The sequence below is a fragment of the Manduca sexta genome, chromosome 14 (genome assembly GCF_014839805.1).
Source record: "Manduca sexta isolate Smith_Timp_Sample1 chromosome 14, JHU_Msex_v1.0, whole genome shotgun sequence".
Taxonomy (NCBI): Eukaryota; Metazoa; Arthropoda; class Insecta; order Lepidoptera; family Sphingidae; genus Manduca; species Manduca sexta.
Genome location: NC_051128.1, coordinates 4,414,623 through 4,435,590, shown reverse-complemented (window position 1 = coordinate 4,435,590; position 20,968 = coordinate 4,414,623). Strand labels below are relative to the sequence as shown.

Here is a 20,968-nt window from a genome sequence, read left to right as displayed (position 1 = left end):
ATCTTAAAAATACAAAGTAACAGTCACATTCCGAAACTCTTTCATTCATAGGACGCCGACACAGTTTCAGAATTGCATAGATTTTTATAGCGAGGGCAAAAATTCAAATCTGCAATGGATATTTTTGCTATCAAAAATGTGTAGGTATTTATGCAGTGTCGGTTTTAGGCACAGTGTGCATAGAATTGACAAAAAAAACACATCATGACTTCGGGTCGTTTTATTGGAATTGGTTACGAGACAAATGGATAAGTCTCTCGATCAAAGACCCTTTTTTGAGACGTTCACTGGTAGGTCTCTCATATGTGAGAGTCCGCCTGGGTAGGTTGCCGCAATGTCTATTTCTGCCGCCAAGCAGTAGTGTGTAGTCACTGTTGTGTGCCGGTTTGAACAGTCTAGCCAGTGTAACTACTGGACATAATAATACTTAACATCTCATATCTCAGGATGGCGAGCGCAGCAATAGCAAACAATACTTTGTAATTCAAGGTATTGGATGTTGATATATTTATGAGCGGTCGTATCACTTACCATCGGACGAACAGCGGTCTCGTCTCGCTGGTCAAAGCAATAAACAAAAGAATAATCAAGCTTTATTTTAATTGTTTTATATCATGTTTTACTTTTTTACGTACAAAAAAAAATATTTCATTCACGAGCAAAGTAAAGTAATAAATAATAGATCATTGGCATTCGACCTCATTTTCCAATTCTATGTTCTTTCAATTCGGTAAAATAAAGGAATTTCTCTCATGTGTTATTCATGGATTTGGGTGAATGAAACATTCAATTCCTATTGGCTTAAAAAAAAACAAAAATTCAAGGAGGTTTGGTCTTATACCATCAAGTATAGAATTTTCTTGAACCACTCTTGTCTTAATGAAATTATTACGTAGACACCAAAGAAAAAAACTCCCATACAAATCCAACATAATGCTTTATTTTACAAATACTACTTCATAGTCTAAACATTAGAGTTCAATATCCTATAATATAATACAGAGGGAGACATCGAAACTATATACAGAAGTGTCAACATTCAAATATAATTACCTATGTCATAAAAGTATAAGGCACGTTCATAACTTCCTAACAATACGCTAGAAATATTTATTAACTAACTATAAATACAGAACTCGATATTTACACGAAACATCTTTAAAATTAACTAAAATTTCATAACTAAAACCTGAGCGTTGAATTCATTACTTCATTAAGATATTACTTACTGTTTAGCGTTTCAAAATAGTTTTTAATTAGCAGCAAGATACGAAGAAATTTAATCACATTAAAACGAGTTTAGTTTTACTCAGTCTAGATATTCTATTTTAAACTTTAAGATGTTTTACGTTGAATTAACTTTGATATGGATTACATACAGTGTTTTGACTTTCTTAATTACTTTTTATATTTAAAAGTGATTTAATGGCAATAGATTGTGTATATTGCTTATTTTAAATTCACTCGGAAAGTTCACATGTTATTAACAATTTATTTGATATGTAACAATTGTATTAAAATCATCAATTATTTAAAAAAAAATGTGATGAGTCAAGTCCTGGTTTATTTTTACATTACGTAATATGTGTATTTTGTTTATCATACTTCTCTATTTCTAATAATGATAAACAAATAAAGTTAACGCGACATTCCGCCATAGAATTATTATTAAATAAAAGATTTCTTTTTAGAAAAACAATGGAATTCTTTGAAGGAATGCTACAAGGTAATAGACGAGATTCGAATAGTAACAAACTGCAGGATTATTATCACTAAGGAATGTTTATATAGTTATGTAGTCTACTATACCACAATAACTAAATATAAATGACTAATTCATAGACCTCATTTTTGCATATAGAAAATACTTAAAAAAAATATATTCAAAAATATTCCAATTCAAGAAAAATAAACACAAATAATGTTTTAGTGTACAGCATCCACTAATTTAAACATTATTTAAATTTACACAATCACCCATAGGTATCTCAGGAGTTCAAATTATATAAAACAAGAATAAACAAAAATGCAACACCCATATATAAAAAAATATCTAATATCTACGAAACAAATTTTTTTGTTACAATTATCTAGATTTTCGTATTCTGAATCAAAATGTTCATTGACAATTTCAATTGTATTTTCGCTTCACTCCCACACCTTTAAATGCTGGCAGTATAATAGGTTTTGTTATAAAAATCACAATTACATTACAAGCTAAGCTGATCACTCGACATTACCGAGTAATCTTAATAAATACCATCAAAGTTCAAAGCACATGAACGATATACCAAGATATGTACAGTCGCAATATACTAACAAGTATTATAATACTTCATAGAATACAATTACGTTTCTAATTTACATTAAATACTTTGAAAATTCGTAAAAAAAATAAAACACAATTCTCAGATATGCTTAATTCATATGATGCAAACATCAGCCATTTCGGGGTCATTATAATCACTACATAGTATAAAACAAAGTCGCTTTCTCTGTCCCTATGTGTGCTTAAATCTTTAAAACTACGCAACGGATTTTGATGCGGTTTTTTTTAATAGATACAGTGATTCAAGAGGAAGGTTTATATGTATAATAGTAACATCCATTAAATAGTCAGCATTGCACCCGTGCGAAGCCGGGGCGGGTCGCTAGTTAATCATAAAAATAAGCAATCGTAACTTGAATGTTATTTCACAAATGTATGTGTATCTCTCATATAAACAAGTCCAGTTATAGAGCCGATCTCGTAAAGCGCATCGTTGAACCCAATTTCCTGCTCTGCTATCCATTTTTTTTTTATTTTTGTAGTCGCTTTGCTTTATCGTTCTCGATAGCTTTCCGATCGGATCGTGTTAGACCTTGAAGCAATATTTCCGCATCGATCAGATGAATTGAGACGTCTAGCATAATACTCACCGTTCGGAATCATGTCACATTTCTGTTAGGAACTGAATATTAAATGGCAACCGTATCAAACACGTTCAAACAAATCAGTCCGTATTTAGGCCGAACAACAAACTAACACATTATCTATTCATCAAATAAAAACCCTTAATTACCTTAAATATTTACAATCATTGACATAAACATTTTTTAAAAATTTCACAATAAAATTGCACACCAGTCGAGAGACCAAACATATTGAAACACCTATATAAATACATACTTAACCAAGTACACTATGAAGCATACATTGCGTTTGACAACAAGTGAATTCTTCATTAAACACTAAGTGACCGTTCACAATAGTCTATATGAACAGAACATCATTATAGGCCTCTGGCTACTGTAACTCCGCCACGAGTTCTGGGCTTAGTCGGTCGGCGTTGAAGTTCTCCATGGTCCACTTCTGCCGGTCCTCGGATTCTTTGCAAGTTTCCATCACGATTTTGTCTTTGTTGCGCGATATAGCCATGCATTTCTCGCTCGAGCCGTGTTTCAGCAACTTCGTCTGCAAATAATTGAATAAATTAACACGAAGAATGGGATGAGTATATTTGTGATATTGCAAGAATTTGTTTCAACTATGATATTTAGCAGTGGCGAAGGGCCTGTATAAGCCGATTTCTGCCGCCTTCTCTTTATGTAGAATTTTTCTAGAATCTAATTATCATCAGAACGATTTGCAGACCGCTTTTATGCATATTAGTAACTATAACAATATGTTTTGTCGGGTTCCCTTTTAGAAATTTTTACTTTTCGCCACTGACATTTAGACATGAATGCAACAATGTGCCAAATGAAAATAGAGCTGGTATTTGAGGAAAGTATATACAACCAAAATGCTACCCACTAGTGGCCTTAAACCGAGTCGACTTAAGACAAACAGCGAGAGACCACAATGTTTGCTGCGGGGCGGAAATGAAACTTGCACCACTCAGTCTACGGTGGACTCTTTCAACTTTTTCGCTTTATAAATCGTTGGCTTTTGCCAATAGTCGCAGTTTGTGTGATGAATTTAAAAATCCTAATAGTAAAAATATCATCCAAATCATCAGAGTTAACATACGAGTTTTACTAAACATTTTCATCTACTGACTAAAAACGTGACGTTGAATATTTCCAGAAATATCTAAGTGTATACAAAAAAAAATCTACTTAATATTATATATGAATAATTCAGCTGCCGTTTCCAAAAGAAAATTGCCTCTATTTTAATTCGATTTAATATAGTTTCGAGGGCGCGTTGAGTTAGAAATTATGCAAAACTTACGTTCGGGTCATACAACCATAATTGGTTGCCTTTGGCGCCGTGACACGGGTACAGGACGACGTCGTGACCAGAGTAATCCAGACAGGTTTCGTCTCTGCGAATCTCACCATTTTTGGAATACATCCAGTACTGAAAAATAGTTGAAAACACATTGACGAAAAGCAAACAGTTTGGTGAAGTTATAAATGGCTAAATATTTTGAAGTTCCCGAATAGACCTTAATGGATGTATTTAATAATCAAACCTTATTTTAATCTTCGGTACAATGCCGAGAATAAACCAATTAAAATAACAAGTTATTAAGCATGTTAAAAAATGTTCTGATTGATCCATTTTCTCGATATATTGAAAAATTGGAATCGTTTATTGAAAACGGCGGGTAATGAGTTGTCAAAATCAGATTTATATTTTAAAATTACTTTATATTTTCTCTATTCGGAAATTTCAATCAATAGTTACGAATGAGATGATATTCAGAATTTAAAATCAATAACCGTCACCTTCGTAATGTGATTCAAAACTTTTCAAAGCGCAAGCTGAAATTATGATAAACTCTCTGACTAAAATATGAAAATGTAATTTCTGAATGTCATCCTTAATAATAATAATATTTACTTAGTTAGTAATATAGGATTCATAATAATTTGATCAAATAGGTGTTAAAAATTAAATTAAAAACAAGAAAATTATTAAGAGAAGAACTAAGGCTTTGTCCAGAGAACCCGTTAACCGTAATAAAAACAAATAGGCAATAAAATCAAAACACAAATAACTTACGATATTATATAAATACTATATACATAATACTATTTATTTACACCTTATATGCTAGTTACATCACGGCAGTACCAAATTTTGAAGAACTATAGAATGTGACATAAACCAATGTCATTTTCTATAAAATCATTATTATATCCAAATGGCATGACCACGAAAACTTCTCATGACAACGGGTCGACTAACGTCCTACTTACCTCACTAATCCCTCGTATCTATAATGAAATCGTATGTCGTATGTATGTATAATTTTAATTAACCTTAATCTAACAAATGTGATGTTAATTGATGAATATTACTTGTGTTACAAACATTTCGTTCGCATTAGTACGGCGTACAAAACAAAATGTAAAGGCATGCATGTTTTGCGTGTCAAGTGAGAAATGGATAAGGCGACACGCAAAATTCTCGTTGATTAATCAATGTCAATTATTAAAGAGCGAAGATCGTTAACGCTACAAACCACCACTTACCTAGATGATGATGGAACACCGACACCGGTCCGTACAGGTAAGCAAAAGCATAGATTAAACAAACGTTTGGCGGCCTTTGACAAACCTGGTTTCCGTATTCGCCGTGGCAAGGCCAAAGGTTCACAGGTTTCTTCATATCTTCGGGCCCGGCTGCAGAATCGATGCACATTGCAGCCCGAGGGTTCGCGATCTGATGCCATCCATAAGTTATAGAGGCGTGCCAAAGCAAGCGTGCACAGCAAACATCATCATTCGACCGCACCGACGGTGAAGTTGAATCGGCAATATCGAGTGATCATGTCAGCGGACATAACGTGATAATGAAAAATGGAAAAACAAACATTACACAAACTGGTAACACACAACCCTCGCGTGAGAACAAATTGAAAACATGAAGTACGACAGCCCTTAGGGTAACACGGAAAGGTTACAACAAAACCATAACTCCTTTCTGTCAGTAGGAGTACCTGGTTGCCACCACCTCCATGGCATTTGTGGACATAGACAGGCTCATGTTCCTCGTCGTCGTCGTCATCCTCAACGACGCCGTCGAGACAGTAGCGGCGATAGAACCCTCTGTTCCTTATCTATTAATAGTCATCATAAAATTGAAGTATGTCATTCCGTGCTATAAGAAGTGATCGTGTTTCGTCGTGCATGAAAGAGTGCAAAAGTAAAAGACCAATTGACCGCAAACATAATATAAATAAACGAGATCTCCTAAAACGTGGTACTGCCGCAATGTGTCGAATATGAAATCGACATCAAAAGACCTGGTTTCCACCCTGCCGGTGACACGGGTAAAGTCCGACTGGTTTATGATGATCGGATTTGCGCGTCGGAGAGTCCAGACATATCTTTGCGAACTCCACATTGCGGATCTGTGCAGGAATAATTTTGATAGGCACGTTCATATAATTTTGCACTCGCATCGTGATAATAAGATATCGTTTTCGAAATCGTGAGTAGCAAATAGACTTTGTATTAAAATAATAATCACAATTAAATAACATTTTTGCTAGCTAAATATTGTAAATCTTTCGATGTTTTAAATATAGAAATGAGTTAATTACGGGGGTGTTATAAAATAACAATTCGTTAAACGTCTTGATTATTACCCTGCATAATTATAAAACTTATTATATTTTTACCGTCTTGTAGAGCAAATCTAATGTAATATGTCAATAGACGTATCCAATTGCTGAAAACTTTAATAAACTTTTTAGGTAATAAACATTAACTAAATAACTCAGAGCACGAAAACAAACCTCTCCATGTGCAACGGATTCTCCAGGAATAAACAGTTCTGGATAAATATTCTTCAGATACCACTCGAACGATTTGCAACCAAGCTTGTCACGCAATGATTTACGACCAGATACGTCGCCATAGTCTCCTTTGTCATTTCCTACACGCTGGTAGTAATATTTGGCGTAATCGTCCAGCCATACCTAAAAACATAAATTAATCTAATTATTTAAATCATAATAATAGAGGCAATTGAAATGATTTGTATAAAACTTTGTATGTAACTATGGTACCCAATTCTTGCAAAAAGTGAAAAAACAATTAGATCATGAAAAATGTATAAAAAGAGACATTGTTATATTTTTTATTTGTGTCCAGTTCCTACATTAGATAAAATTTGTAAATTTGTATTTGAAAATCAGTCTGTGAATATGCGTAATCCAATTCGTTTAATTTTAAATATTTTTGTGCGGTACGAACGAATCTACAGACGTTATAACTCTGTATCAATTCTGTATGTTTATAAATTTTGCGAACTCACCTCGGCCAAACGGACAGAATTCTTCTTCAACACATTCACGCCAGTCCGCCACTTGTAAGGCGAACGCTTCCTGAATATATGACCGACGTGCGAGCAAGGCACAATCTCCAACGTGCCGCCGCACATCCACGTTTTAAACGACAGCTCTAAATTTTCACCACCCCATATGTCGAAACCGCTGTCGTATGTTCCGAGTCTTTCGAAAAACTCCTTGTCGATTGCGAAGAGTCCACCGGCCATGGTCGGAGACCAGACTGGCTCCGCCGTGTTCTGGTGTCTCGCTCGTTCTCTTGCCGGTACTGGATGCCAATTGAATTGTAGGTTCCAATCGAATCCACCGACGTTCACGGATGACGAGTCCCTGTAATGGTACTCGAGGGTGTTGTCGTCGATGACGTCAATCACGGGACAAACGACCGTTGTTTTATTGCGTGCGATACGATCTAACAGAGGCTCCAACCAACCTGAAATTGGGATTTGTTGAAAATTTGTTTTCTAAGGTACATATTTGATTATCATTAAATTACGATAAATATCTGCTGTGCTTTTATTACTCATCAATGCATCACTCATCAATGACTAATTAATAACACTTCAAACGCCAATCAAACTTGAACCATATTGTTTGAAACTGTCGATCCAAAACTACCAGCTGCTATGTACTTTCTCAAACGACGAACGTGCTCACCTTCGGTGCACTCGCAGTGGCTGTCGAGATACGTTAGCACAGGAGCGGTCACGTATCTGGCACCGAGCAATCTGGCCCTGATCAGTCCCTCGCGTCGGGTAGCTCTCACTATTCTCACTTTCGGCAGCGACGACATATAGTCGTCCAATTGTTGCATTAGATGCGCTGTGAAAATCATAGGATTTAATCAAATTATAGGCACGTAAGACTAAATATGCAAATATCAAATTGTGTACACTAAACTGAGTCGAGAGAATAGCAAAATTAGGTTTAAAATTTAAGTAGTCATTTTTATTGAAGGCACAAAATATTACCGTCAAAAAATACTTATTAATACTAATAAAACTTAAGCTTTGACTTTAATAATTACATACGATGAAATTTATACCACCAACACTATAGTAGTTACCAAAACGAAATAATAATTAGAACCAAGTAAAAAAAAATACTTACGCATATCAGAAAAGTCGTCAACTAAGATTATTTCCTTGATCAAATGCGCTGGAGATCTATCTAGAACTGAATGTACAGTCCTCAACAACACGGACCACGCTTCATTGTGGAAGCATATCACCACAGACGTCTGCGGCAGATCCTCTAAGTATCTTCCAGATTGTTTGCACCTTAAAAAGATAACACATTTAAAATACAAACTTAAATGTATTCGATTAGAAAATATTTTAGATTAAAGTTAATTTCATAACACTTAAGCGATTACTGTAATAGTGCTGAAGTTGTATCTCAATATTAGCCAATCACAACGGCCCTATGTCTACGCACTGCGAAGGCTGCCATGCCGTCAGCACTGAGAAACAGACTTATCACAGCTTTACTCCGTCCTTACATAAAAAACGTCTTGAATAAGGGGGACAGTCTTTAAGATACTATCATAATAACTTATATTCTTTCGAAGTCTTTATTTAACTCGCTATAATTATTATTAGAAACTTCTTACCATTCGTCTCTAGGATCTGGCAATTTCCTCCTGATAGATATAAGATCGCTCACATACTGATTGAAAGCGTTCTTTTTCCAACCTTCAGAAACAGCTTGCTTTGCGTCTTCTGTCAAGTTCTTGGGCAGCACCACTGGCTTTCCTAACTCGCCTGGGGCATTGTCTGAACCTGGGGCAGCCAGTACTCCCAGGCCTAAAATATATTTATTTTAACATAAATACGTCAAATAATTAAAAGTTTATTACTGACTAGCTTTTGCCTGCGGCTCCGTATCCATGAAAATGCTGTTCCGGGTAAAAAAGGTAGCCTACAGCTCTCAAGAGTAATGTAGCTTCCCATTAGTGAATTCAAAATCGATTTAGTAGTTCCTAAGGTTAGTGTGTTCAAATAATCTCTTCGGTTTTATATATTAGTATAGATTATAAATCTTCATTTCTTTCCAAATATGGAAATGTGAATAAAAAATTTGGTTTCATAAAATCAATGATTTCAACTTTCCAAACATAACTGTACCGAGTGTGGTACATTTATAATAAATAAACGTATAAATGTATATTGTAATATGGTCCCATAGATAACTAAAATTAATTCCTATTTATAGAATTAATTTGAAAAGTTGAAAAAATAATTGGACATTTTTTTTAAGAATTGTGATAGTTTTATTTTCTAAAGCCTTCTTTTATCTTCACGGTCATCTACATGTTTAGAAATTATAATATTTGAGTTGTTATAGTAACTAGAAAAAGTAAATTAACAATAGTTATCTCTGATCCTGCCATTATCGGCTTACGGACATTTAAACACATATTACATTTTACATGCATATTATGAAATAACTTGTATATTGAGGTGGTGAAAATAGACACTCACGGTAATGATATATTTTTGTTAATAATATGATCTGTTTAGACAAGATTATAAAAAATAATTAAAGCATGAAATTCAATAAATAATGAATATTCTTTAACTGCTTTCCTATACAATAAAATTAGCAAAATCTAAGGAAATATAGAAAGAAAATATGTATAAATGTATATTTGAAACACAAATAGATATCTAAATTATGTTTTTATCAATATACTTAAACGACCAACACCAAAATCTACATAGATAACAGCAGTCATGCGGCCACATATCACCGGCCAAAAACACACACACCCACAACGTTAAAAAAAAAAGTAAAAAGCGTTTTTCGAATTACCTTCGCTTCCAGCAATCCGATCGAGCCAATTGACGCGCGTTCGTGCTGTGACGGACAAATGCAAATTATCATGCATCATTTGGAAAGAAACGACGCTATACATGCAAACGATGATCGCGAATCCATGCCAGTTTACACCGATAATGAACAAACCTGCTGTCTATCAGTTGGAAACTCATTACTAACGACCAAGGCTTCATTTGCCGATAGGTCATAAATCTCATTTACGTTAAAGTTCATACTTGCGGTTTGAGAGAAATTTTAGTCTACATAGTAAAGAATAAAGTATTATTAATCGATTGAACGATGTACTGTTCTATAGTTAGTGAAAACTGGCATAAATGTTGCGAGACACATTAAGCAACAATGCGGGTATATTAGATACAACAGTGAAACATTGTTATAATGCTCCGGGGAATTTCTCAAACACGTAACCTTATTAGCATAGCTATTATGTGTTAGACGAGACACAGTCACAACTGGAGATGTAAACGAAAGAGGAGAAGCCTTTGCACAAATTGGTGATTCGTGAACTCATTTTTTACCTACGGATGTATTTATTTTTATTAGGCATGTGTTTGTATATGTTTTCCTTTTAACATTTAAATTAAAATCATTTCACTTTTTTAGTGTAGTTACCTACACTAAAAAAGTGACGTGATCATCCAGTTTCCCTTATTTAGTGTGAGGAGTGCACAACACCCTTTTTTGAGATATTGTGCAGGATGAAATTGAATTATATTCAAGTAATATGTTGCCAACCCTTGGAATTAAACCAAGAGCCTACAATATCCTCTGCCAATACACCAAAGAAACAAATTATACATGATAACAATTATAAAATAACGATGATCTCAATATGATATTGTGAGGCGAAAACTAAACTAATAAGGCTATAACAGAATAAAATTTCCCGGCTTGCAACCGGCCTATTTCATACTCCAACGGTTCATTACATGTGGCTTTGATGTGTTTTCAATCGTTAAATTCCGAGTAAGTCTGAAGTTCTGCGAAAGCTGGCGTATTGAATTTTTTATAAACTTTGAATGTAATCGCGACTTCTCAGAATGTTCTTACCATTCGATAAGGATTTTTAAGAATTTAGCAAGCTTTCTTGAGAAAATAGAAACAATGGAATTTATTGTCTAGATGTCGTGATATATTTACAACTGAATAACTTTTAAAAGTATCAGCGTACTGAGGTAAACCTAAAAATATATCAATATGCTCTAATGTACATTAGATTATACAAAAAAGGAGACTTCTAACAATATTTCACTGATTATCAACACATATGCAATATAAAAAATAATAAATACTACCAACAAGAAAAAGCTTATGCTTACACCACCATACTCATGCGATTATAAATCAACCAAACATACCGTCAGACAAATTATTGCCGTATGACTCGCTCTTTCGTTTTGTAGATGTGGGTTTAGCCATTTTTAGGGGTTTCGCTTCCGCATCTTCGTACTCCACTGCCGGTGCCCCTATGGCGTTCCTTGACCCCCCATTCGTCGTCAACAGGGCAACCATAAACCACAACGCTGTTATTACCAACACTGCCTTCAAAATCAACGTTCGTCTCCTTAAGAAGAACATACTGTAATATTTCATTATCACCTAATTGATCTATAATATTAATCGCCGAGTGTCCACTCAGTTCATGTCAAGATTGCAGTACAATAATTCCTAAGAGATTTTCTTCTTTTAGAATTTGAGCAATATAATTTACATAATCTAAAATCACAAAAGGTGACTAGCATAAAATAATGGATATGTTTTCAGATTTGTTTTGTCGCAGATATGCTTCTCAGATATGAGCGTTTAGTTTCCAATTTACATGACTTTGGTATTTGTTTTGGCTATAACTCGGCCCGGGTGTGTTGTAATGTTAGTATTTTCTTTCTTGCCTTCTGTTTCATTTCCAACACTTCTGGCAGCATGGTTTATCGTCCATGATCTTCTAGTATTGCCCTGTATACAAAAAAAATAATATCAGAATCAACCATTATATGACAAGTATAAGTATAAATAGACAAGTAAATGAGTCATATAACAAAAGCTTCAATATTATTAAAATATTCAGTTTTATTTCGATTATTATCGAACAAACCGCATCCATCGAATAACATCTAAATTACCCATTAAAAGTCCATGACATAAAAACTGATTAAAAAACTTGGACATCAACGTCCGTTTAAATTTGTTGACTTTTTAAAAGCACTTTGATGACTTTACGTTTCGTCGCGGTCGAATTTCCGAAGAATCTTCGTTGATGGCTGTCGCAAAAGTAATTGCGTTTGTCGCGACCGTCCCTTTTGGGGGAGTTTACGACAGGGCGTGGATTCCATCTCCTGATACTGTAATTACTGTATTGGGTTCCATAATTGTTAGAAACAAGTCTTTGGTATCAAGATATGTGTACATCTACGGGAATAAAATTTACGATCTTTTTGTAAATATGAATAATTAGTAAATTATATATCATAGTTATATATTCACATGGTTAAATTATTGTGTTTTCATAATTAACAATAATATAATTAAAATGCAACTGTGTATAGCTTTGAAATTTTTAAAATGCGTAATCATCATCATCAGCCACAGGATGTCCATTGTTGAATATGGGCGCCCCCAAATATTTTCAGTTCGACATATTGGAAGCGGCACGCATCCAAAAGGCACAAACCATGCCTATTTAACCACTAATCTTAACTCACTAATCCAAATTAAACAAGAAAAAAAAATCCATACATGCGATCTTTAGCCTTTTTCAATTGCAATACGGAAAAGCATTCGTACAATTTAGTCCTTTAAAAGAGTAGGGAGTGTAGTGGGAGGTCCAGCGCCGCAACGCTGATGGATTGTGTCCCTATTTACATTATCGGGGTTGGTCGTCCGTGCCATTTTTCAACGACGCACCGGGCTATTTGTACGCCGAAATGGCAATTTGGCGCGGTTTTGGCATTAATAAACCTGCGTAACTTTATTCCAAATGTGTTACGGTGAGTTACGTTTACATTCGCACGGGAATTGTAATTAGAAGTTGGTGTGTGAATTAAACTGGCTAGTTGTGAGGAATTGTAATATCTAATATAATATGTATTTGGGAATGTGGGGTAATCGATTAAAATATAAATTTATACTATTTTTCAGTATTGGCGAATTTAGCATTCATGACATAGCACAGGTTCACGCTCTTAATTCCCAAAACCAGTCTACCCACATTTCGTCTAGGTTATATTTTTCTTCTTGACGTCATAGAGGATGAGGCCATCTCCATATCGTAAGAAAATTCTAAACCCGAGCATCGAAGACGTTACTTATTCGAAAAACTAACACAAACACATGTTACACGTCTTTCTAATCGAAAGCGGAACCTTCGCAGCAGAAAACAGTAAAGTTTAAACCAATAAGTTGATAAGATAATTAGCATTTAAAATGTATACAAATTCACACAAACCAAAGCACGTAAGTCGGAACCGCTCGGTGGTAATACTTTCTTATTTTAAAACATTTTATTCAGTGAGCCAGGGGGGAATTTCAATAAAATTTCAATAGGTACCGCCGCGACGAGGAATGGAAATGAGAAGGTAAAGTATGATGGGCCTTGGTACGTTCCTGACCTGAATTTTTATGTTGCTCCACATAAGTACTTAACCTAATTTAGAATTTTTTCTCCTTTCTCTTGGCATACTCATTAGGAGTTACATATTCTGTACTACAACAGGGAGGGGAACGTGAGAGCAGAACATGTTTGTAGTGTAGATGTATGATAATAATAATATTTCTGTCGTGTTTATTAAAAATCGAAAGGGCTATATGTATGTGGTTTTTTCATATGATACTTTACCTATAAGTTTTAAACCTATCGAGATTTTGCACTTCAAAAACAAACGTTACATTTAAATAAATTACATTTTAAAGAACACAAAGATTACCGTCAAAAACGACAACGCTCCCAACTGGACAGCAGAGCTACCAAAATCTGAAACAATAAAGAAAAACATTTTAATACAAGGGGCTAAAGTGAGCCAAGATACGTGCAATAAATTTGATAAAATCTTTATGGGTTCAAATTTAACGTAAATAACGCTAAACGGCGAAATATCCGACCGAGTCCGAAACGTCTTCGGCGATAAATTCGTGCGAACATCTTTCCCAGGTTTACCTGCAGCTGTTACGAACATTATTGATGGTATCGGTATGCCTTACGTATTGGTTTGTCACTGTATTTTAAAGCAATCGTAATATGGAAAACAGCCTTCTCGGCGAATTTATCTGTGACATTGTTTATTGTTGACAGATTCGGTGTATTTTCAGTCCTAACATTGAGGGACATAGTGAGGGAAGCAATAGTAGGTATATTAAAAACCAATAGTAATACAAATTTTATATAAAAATCAATTACTTACAAGAATAAAAATGCGAATAAAATTACCGAAACGCCGGATCTGACAGAGTTTCAATAAAATAGAACAAAACCATCGAATCAAACGAAACTACTAAAAAAGAGCAATCGAAAACAGTTCACAATGCTAATCTCGAAGCGTTAAACATTCGCTAAACGTTCAAAACTTAAACACGACCAATTTGCGGCGAAAGAGTTAGACGATTCAGCCTTGTAAAGGGCGCCGGACCACGCTGATTTTCAGTCGCAGCTCGCTTGGATTTGCCACAAATTGCTGCACCAGCTTTATACACACTTTTATAAAGGAAACGGTCATGTTGCAGTCAAATGAAAATATTAAATTGCGTTAAAATAGTATCAGCTGTATCGGTCATGGTGTTATTTGGTATTTCGTCTTAATGTGGGTTAATGTTTACACTTTAAAAAATATTATGTACAAATCTCAGGTATGCAAAGATGCTAACGATATTTTCCTTTACTCTTAAAGCGAATAAAATAACCATGAATGCATTAGTAACTTTAAAAATCAGCGGTGCCTGCCTCGAAAGCAAAGCCGAACCTCCGACTCCGCATTTTGTTAGCAATAGAACATGTAAATTTATAAATTTATAGATGAAAAAGTTTATAAATCCAAATTTCAAAGGTCCTTTGATATTTATGTACCAAAATTCCTATGGCTGATATCTCTTTTGTAGTAGTCGTGGTTTGAAACTAGAATCTTGAAGTAGAATCGGAAATTCCTTCGAGTATATTGGAAAAGGCTGGATGCAGTGGGCGAGCAGCGTTTGCTGCTAATAGTATAGACTTGAAAGCTTGTAAAGATGTGTAATCGTTTGAATATTTAAAAAAAATACGCATACCCCTTTTTAAAGGATTTAAATGAAATTTGATAGATAGACTTTTTACCCTTAGGAGCTAGTCATGCGGACACACCCAACAGAAAAATAAAACACTAAGTTAAAGTGATCATAACAACTGTTTCAAAATTAAACGTGATGTTTACTATCAAGCAAGTGTGAAATCTCGCTTTGAATTAAGAAAATTGTTCAAGCACGAATATCACTGATTATGAAAATGATCTCATTCAAATCGTTATAATTAAGTTTCAGCGGCGCCTAGATTACAATAACGACACTTATATTACAGTAACTTTGTAATTTTCCCTTAATTAGTAACAAAATTGTTCATTAATGGTAAACGTGACTTGCAAAATAACACTGCAGAATTGGTTTTTAAAAACAGAGAAATGATTTCTTCTTTGTAAATCGAGGCATTATATAAAATTTCTGTCCTCAAGTACTGTTTGTACAATAAATTTGACGCAAAATATTATAAACGCTTTGATACGAAAAGCTACGAATTTATCTTAAAAAAAAAAATACATTATTAAAACTATTTTATCACGGTTATTTATATTATTATTTTCTGTCGACGTTTCGAAGACAGCAGCCTCCATGGTCACGGAGCGGACGGTCGTCAATAAATTGTATATTAATGTCTCTAACATTCGCGTAAACATAAAAAATCAGTATACATGATAAAAAATAATCGCGGATAACACCTATATAATATGACTTATGCAATATGACCTCTGTTTTCCGTATAAGTAGGCAGATCGGCTACATCACCTTGGCATGTTGTCTTTAAAACCGAGCCCGGCTTGGAATTCGAACATTGCCCATATCTTGACTCTACATAACCAAGCTATTATGGTATACCATCAGTTGACCAAGACAGCATACGTCTACTAATTCTCTTGGCCCTTGCTAGGTGACTAAAGAAATTGCAAAGTGACCTATCGCTGCACCTAAATCTAATAATCTATGCGTGCTACGGTCTTAAAGTATACCAATTCGTGCATTTAATTGGAAATATTATTGTAACCCACATTGCATGTGACAACTTCGATTGAAAGGTAGATTACTAAGTAACCCCACTTATTATGTGTTTTTTTTTTGTTTCTGTGTCCTGGTTTGCGAACGGGTTAAGTCTCAAGGAATAATTATTTTAAGTGGGTCTAATATTGAAGGCAAAGGAAATAGTATTTATTGTCATTAAAATATGACGATTTTTTTAAACCTTTCATTCCATACTTTAATAAAAGTTCAAAATATAATTGCAGAATATAAATAAACTTTATGCAATTTTTTTTATTGCTTGAATGACGAGACGAGCTTCCCTTTCGCCTGATGGTAATCGATACGACCGCCCATAAACAGTAGAAACACCATCCAATACCTTGAATTACAAAGTATTGTTTGGTCTACTGCATTCTCCATCCTTCGCCATGAGATGTTTAATCTTATTATGTCCATTAATTACACTGGCTACACTACACTTCGCACACTTCGCTTCGCTTACACACTCTGGGATACTCTTTGGCAATATGAATGATCATAAGGACCGCGTTTTGTACTGCTATTTTCTGAACTCGATCAATCGGGTAATTCTTTACAAACACAACAATTCACAATGAACCTCACAGCCAGTAAATTCATGTTGGTACGTAAACAAAATGTGCTAATTTTAATCACATAACAAAGAGTAAATACCCTCGTTGCGCTTTTAACGACGTGCAACGATATATAACAGTTTTCCTGAAGCTTTTTGCGCCTGGGCAAGATAAGCGACCAGTTTAACACGGCGTCCGGTCAGCTGGCCACATAAGCCATATTAATAGGGAATTCCATTTACCGTCTCATTAGATTATATACACGTGTGGTTTTATCCGCGACGTTGTCCACGTGAAAGGTAAAACTGAAACTAACATAGTAACAAATTAGGTGCAATATCGTTTGTATTTCGAGAATATGAGGAGGAATTTTAAAAAAATAGTTTTGTTTTTTTTGATGTTCTTAATTTTCCCTCATAGCTCGCTGAGGAGTCCTTCAATAGCAATGAAAGCATCACCAAAAAAATTAACACGCGGTTTAGAGTTTCGTAAATGCGAAGCGTATACTTTAATGAACTTAAGGAAATTTCTTTATTTCTCAACGAATGTTTAAAACAATAAAAATATTAACCCTTATTTCTGAGTAGGTGCAAGCATACCAAGTACATACTGTACGTATACAATGAACGCGTACTTTTTAAATGGCAATTACTTGTTAATATAAGAACAAATTTAATTAAACAGTTGCAGCTATGTGACAACACCACTGTGTTCGACTTAGCTGTTTGAAACGTTTTACCAGAGTTAAACACGCCACCGCCGTTGTCGGGGCCACTAAAACCGCGATAATACTCGTCAAAAATCCTACTTTGTAATTAAAGAATAATTTACAATTCATTCTATACACTACACAGATATAATTGAGGGATGTTTGTCAATTAGTTTATTGTTTAGTTTATTGTGACGAAATATTTTTTTTGGGTGATTAGATTTATTCAGTTTACCACAATTCTATCACCGAGGCGTTATTTAAAATTTTTATCATAGCCACCCATCACCCATTTATTTTTTACTAAATTCGAGATTCTAGCACTTTAGTATTATAATAATTAAAATAAAACTAACTATTTACTATGCTTTTCGTTTGTAATAGTTCCGTGCCTAGATGGAACACTATTTTTTTTTCTGACTATACGTTTGTTAGCCTGTCAGGGTTTATACAAACGCACCGCACTTTCGGGTAAGCGTTTAAGGCACTCTTAACCCTTGAAAATTAAGTTAAAATACTAAGACTAGCTCATTAACGGCTTAGAAACCTCGGCTCAGAACGGTCACGGAAAGAATGAGACATCAGTGATATTCTTATGCTACCATTCAACGTTAAATATTATTACAGTTGATCTTAGTATTGTACGTAAAGCAACAACTAGAAGCAACAGAACAAACAGTTGAACGTTTTACCCGGGATCTTGTAACAACCCTTACTAATTCCCCGTGGAATCTGGAGTGGTTGCTCGTTTAATGGCCCACCGTGATGCGGGTGAGAAGTCAACCATGACCTAAGCAGTCGGCGGTGGCACGAACCAATCCCACCCACGAGTCACGAGATGCTGTGTGACTTGGGATTTCTATGTTATTACTTCATTCATTTGTTTCTTGGAAATTTCATCGTTGCAGCTTTCCTGTGGCTTTTCGACTACATTTGACTTTGAGTCTTGTGAAATTAAAATACCGGTTGCTGGTCGAGGCATAGTTAATGTTACTACACATATGTCGTCAGTTTTTTGCCGATTTAAAATAGTTAAATTATTCTTTACACTACCAGGTTTTATTTGAAATTTGACAATGTTAGTAAGACGTCAAGCGTGAATTATTTCACTCTGACTAAACTACTTACTATACTCTCTACTTAACCCAGGCGATATCAGACAAATTGACCACAGGAAAGTTAAAAATGCATAATAGAGCTGAAATGACATTGGAAAAAAAATCATCATCATCATATCTCGGTGGCATTGTATTACATGCGCGTTACGGACAACTCTGAGGTGCCGGATTAGAAAACCAGGGGCTGCGACATTGGGTTTTTCTTCTCAGTATCAGCCAGGAATCTGGGATTTGTGCCCAATATTGCAATATCGAGTATATTGAAATTAAACTAATTTTTCGGATTCTATCGCGGTTTTTTGTTTTTTATTTTTCTCCCGACGTTTCGAAGACTTTGCAGCCTTCATGGTCACGGGGGGGACTGAGGTGTTGTTCATCCGCAAAGTCAAAGTTACAATATCTACCTACATTTTACAATTATACAACTTTTTAAATTTTTAGCTGTTGGTGGTCCGATCTACGCAGAATGAGCTCACAGTGTCTTGAAGTCTGGCAGCCGGTCTTTTGGGTTCCGATTTAATTAAATGTAGAACTGGATCCCAGGCTTGTGCAAGCTTACAACCATCTTCCCTATTGAAATTAGGATGTTTTTTAATTTCTTAAATTTTGCTGTTACACCACGAAGGATACCGTATGAAGACATTATTTGCAATGTTGAGAATAGTCTCTTCAAAAATAACTTAAAACACGAAGATTCGGAGGCGATACGCCAGGACATTTCGTCAATTTTGCGTCAAAAGAAAGTGCCGAAACCAAATCTTCCAAAACACGAATATATCGCTTTAAAGAACTTGCGATCGATGAAGGACCTTACCATTCTCCGTGCAGATAAAGGAAATGCGACAGTAGTAATGGATACGTCAGACTACAATAATAAAATGGAACAACTTTTATCGGATGTAAGTACCTATAAAATAGTCAAAACAGACCCGACTACCAAAGTATTAAAGGCTACTAGCTCTTTAATAAAAGATTACTCCGATAAGTTAAATCTTGACGTAAACTTACTCGTTCCTTCGTGTGCAAAACCGCCTAAACTGTATGGGTTACCGAAAATACACAAACTAAATGCTCCGCTACGTCCCATTGTGAGTCAGATCGACACACCAACCTACAGATTGGCTCAGCACGTAGCAAAAGTGCTTTCACCACTTAGAGGAAACACTAGAGCGTCTGTGAAGGATTCATACCAATTTGTCAGCGATATTAAAGACCTAAAATTAGCTGACAATGAAACTATGGTCAGTTTTGATGTCCAGTCTCTCTTTACGAGCTTACCAGTACAAGATTGCATCAGAATTGTATCTAAGAAGTTGGCAGAGAATAACATTCCTGTAGAATATGCAGAACTACTCCAACATTGCCTTACATCTGGCTATATGTTGTGGAATAATCAGTTCTATGTACAAGTTGAGGGGGTAGCGATGGGCTCCCTGTATCTCCGGTAGTCGCCGATATATTTATGGAAGACTTCGAGGAGACAGCCCTGAGTACAGCCCCGGTCACTCCAAGGTTTTATAAACGGTACGTAGACGATACTTTCACAATTTTACCATCTGATAAAGTAACTGCATTTTTAAATCACCTCAACTCCATCAACAATAAAATCCAATTTACTATGGAGTTAGAACAGAATAAATCTCTTGCTTTCTTAGATGTTTTAATCATCCGTAATCCTAATCAGACCTTAAGTCATACTGTGCATCGGAAACAGACCCATACTGATAAATATCTGAACGGTGAATCTCATCACCATCCAAAACAGTTAGCTACCGTGGGCAAATCTTTGTTTCAGAGAGCACAAGGAATCTGTGACGAGAAACACCTGGCCGCTGAGCTGCAACATGTCAAGCAAGTACTGCGAGACAACAAGCTCCAAATTCCACGCCGCCGTCACAGAAACCGAGTGAAACCAGCCACAGTTGAACGTGTTCCGGTTGTATTACCATATGTAAGAGGAGTCACCGACAAGATTGGCTACATCCTGAAGCGTGCTTCCATAAAAACTTATTTTAAGCCGCCTAAGAAGATTAGTCAATTTTACCACCTGTCAAGTGTCATATACCTCTACAAGAACCGGGAGTATACAAAATAGATTGCAACTGTGGCCTCTCTTATATCGGGCAAACAAAAAGAAATATAGGGACCCGCGTAAAAGAACATATAGCTGAC

At 35.2% G+C, this 20,968-nt stretch overlaps 1 protein-coding gene across 8 annotated transcripts in view; it reads right to left on the bottom strand.

Annotated features, from left to right (window-relative positions):
- Window positions 1-918: 918 nt before the first annotated feature.
- LOC115439771 (putative polypeptide N-acetylgalactosaminyltransferase 9) overlaps window positions 919-20,968 on the bottom strand; it is a 230,197-nt gene continuing 210,147 nt past the window's right edge. For 6 of the 8 annotated variants that reach the window (XM_037438703.1, XM_030163810.2, XM_037438706.1 and 3 more), the window contains exons 3-13: window positions 14,048-14,094; window positions 11,486-12,080; window positions 10,101-10,145; window positions 8,899-9,091; window positions 8,397-8,566; window positions 7,944-8,108; window positions 7,256-7,719; window positions 6,735-6,917; window positions 6,240-6,347; window positions 4,217-4,345; window positions 919-3,454 (exon numbers count right to left, since the gene is read on the bottom strand). In XM_037438703.1, coding sequence (XP_037294600.1) covers window positions 3,287-3,454; window positions 4,217-4,345; window positions 6,240-6,347; window positions 6,735-6,917; window positions 7,256-7,719; window positions 7,944-8,108; window positions 8,397-8,566; window positions 8,899-9,091; window positions 10,101-10,145; window positions 11,486-11,720 — 1,860 coding nt within the window. In that variant the 5' untranslated portion in view covers window positions 11,721-12,080; window positions 14,048-14,094 and the 3' untranslated portion in view covers window positions 919-3,286. Of the gene's footprint in view, window positions 3,455-4,216; window positions 4,346-5,551; window positions 5,657-6,239; window positions 6,348-6,734; window positions 6,918-7,255; window positions 7,720-7,943; window positions 8,109-8,396; window positions 8,567-8,898; window positions 9,092-10,100; window positions 10,146-11,485; window positions 12,081-14,047; window positions 14,095-20,968 lie in introns of all 8 variants that reach the window. The other 2 variants (XM_030163820.2, XM_037438707.1) reach the window with 2 other exon arrangements.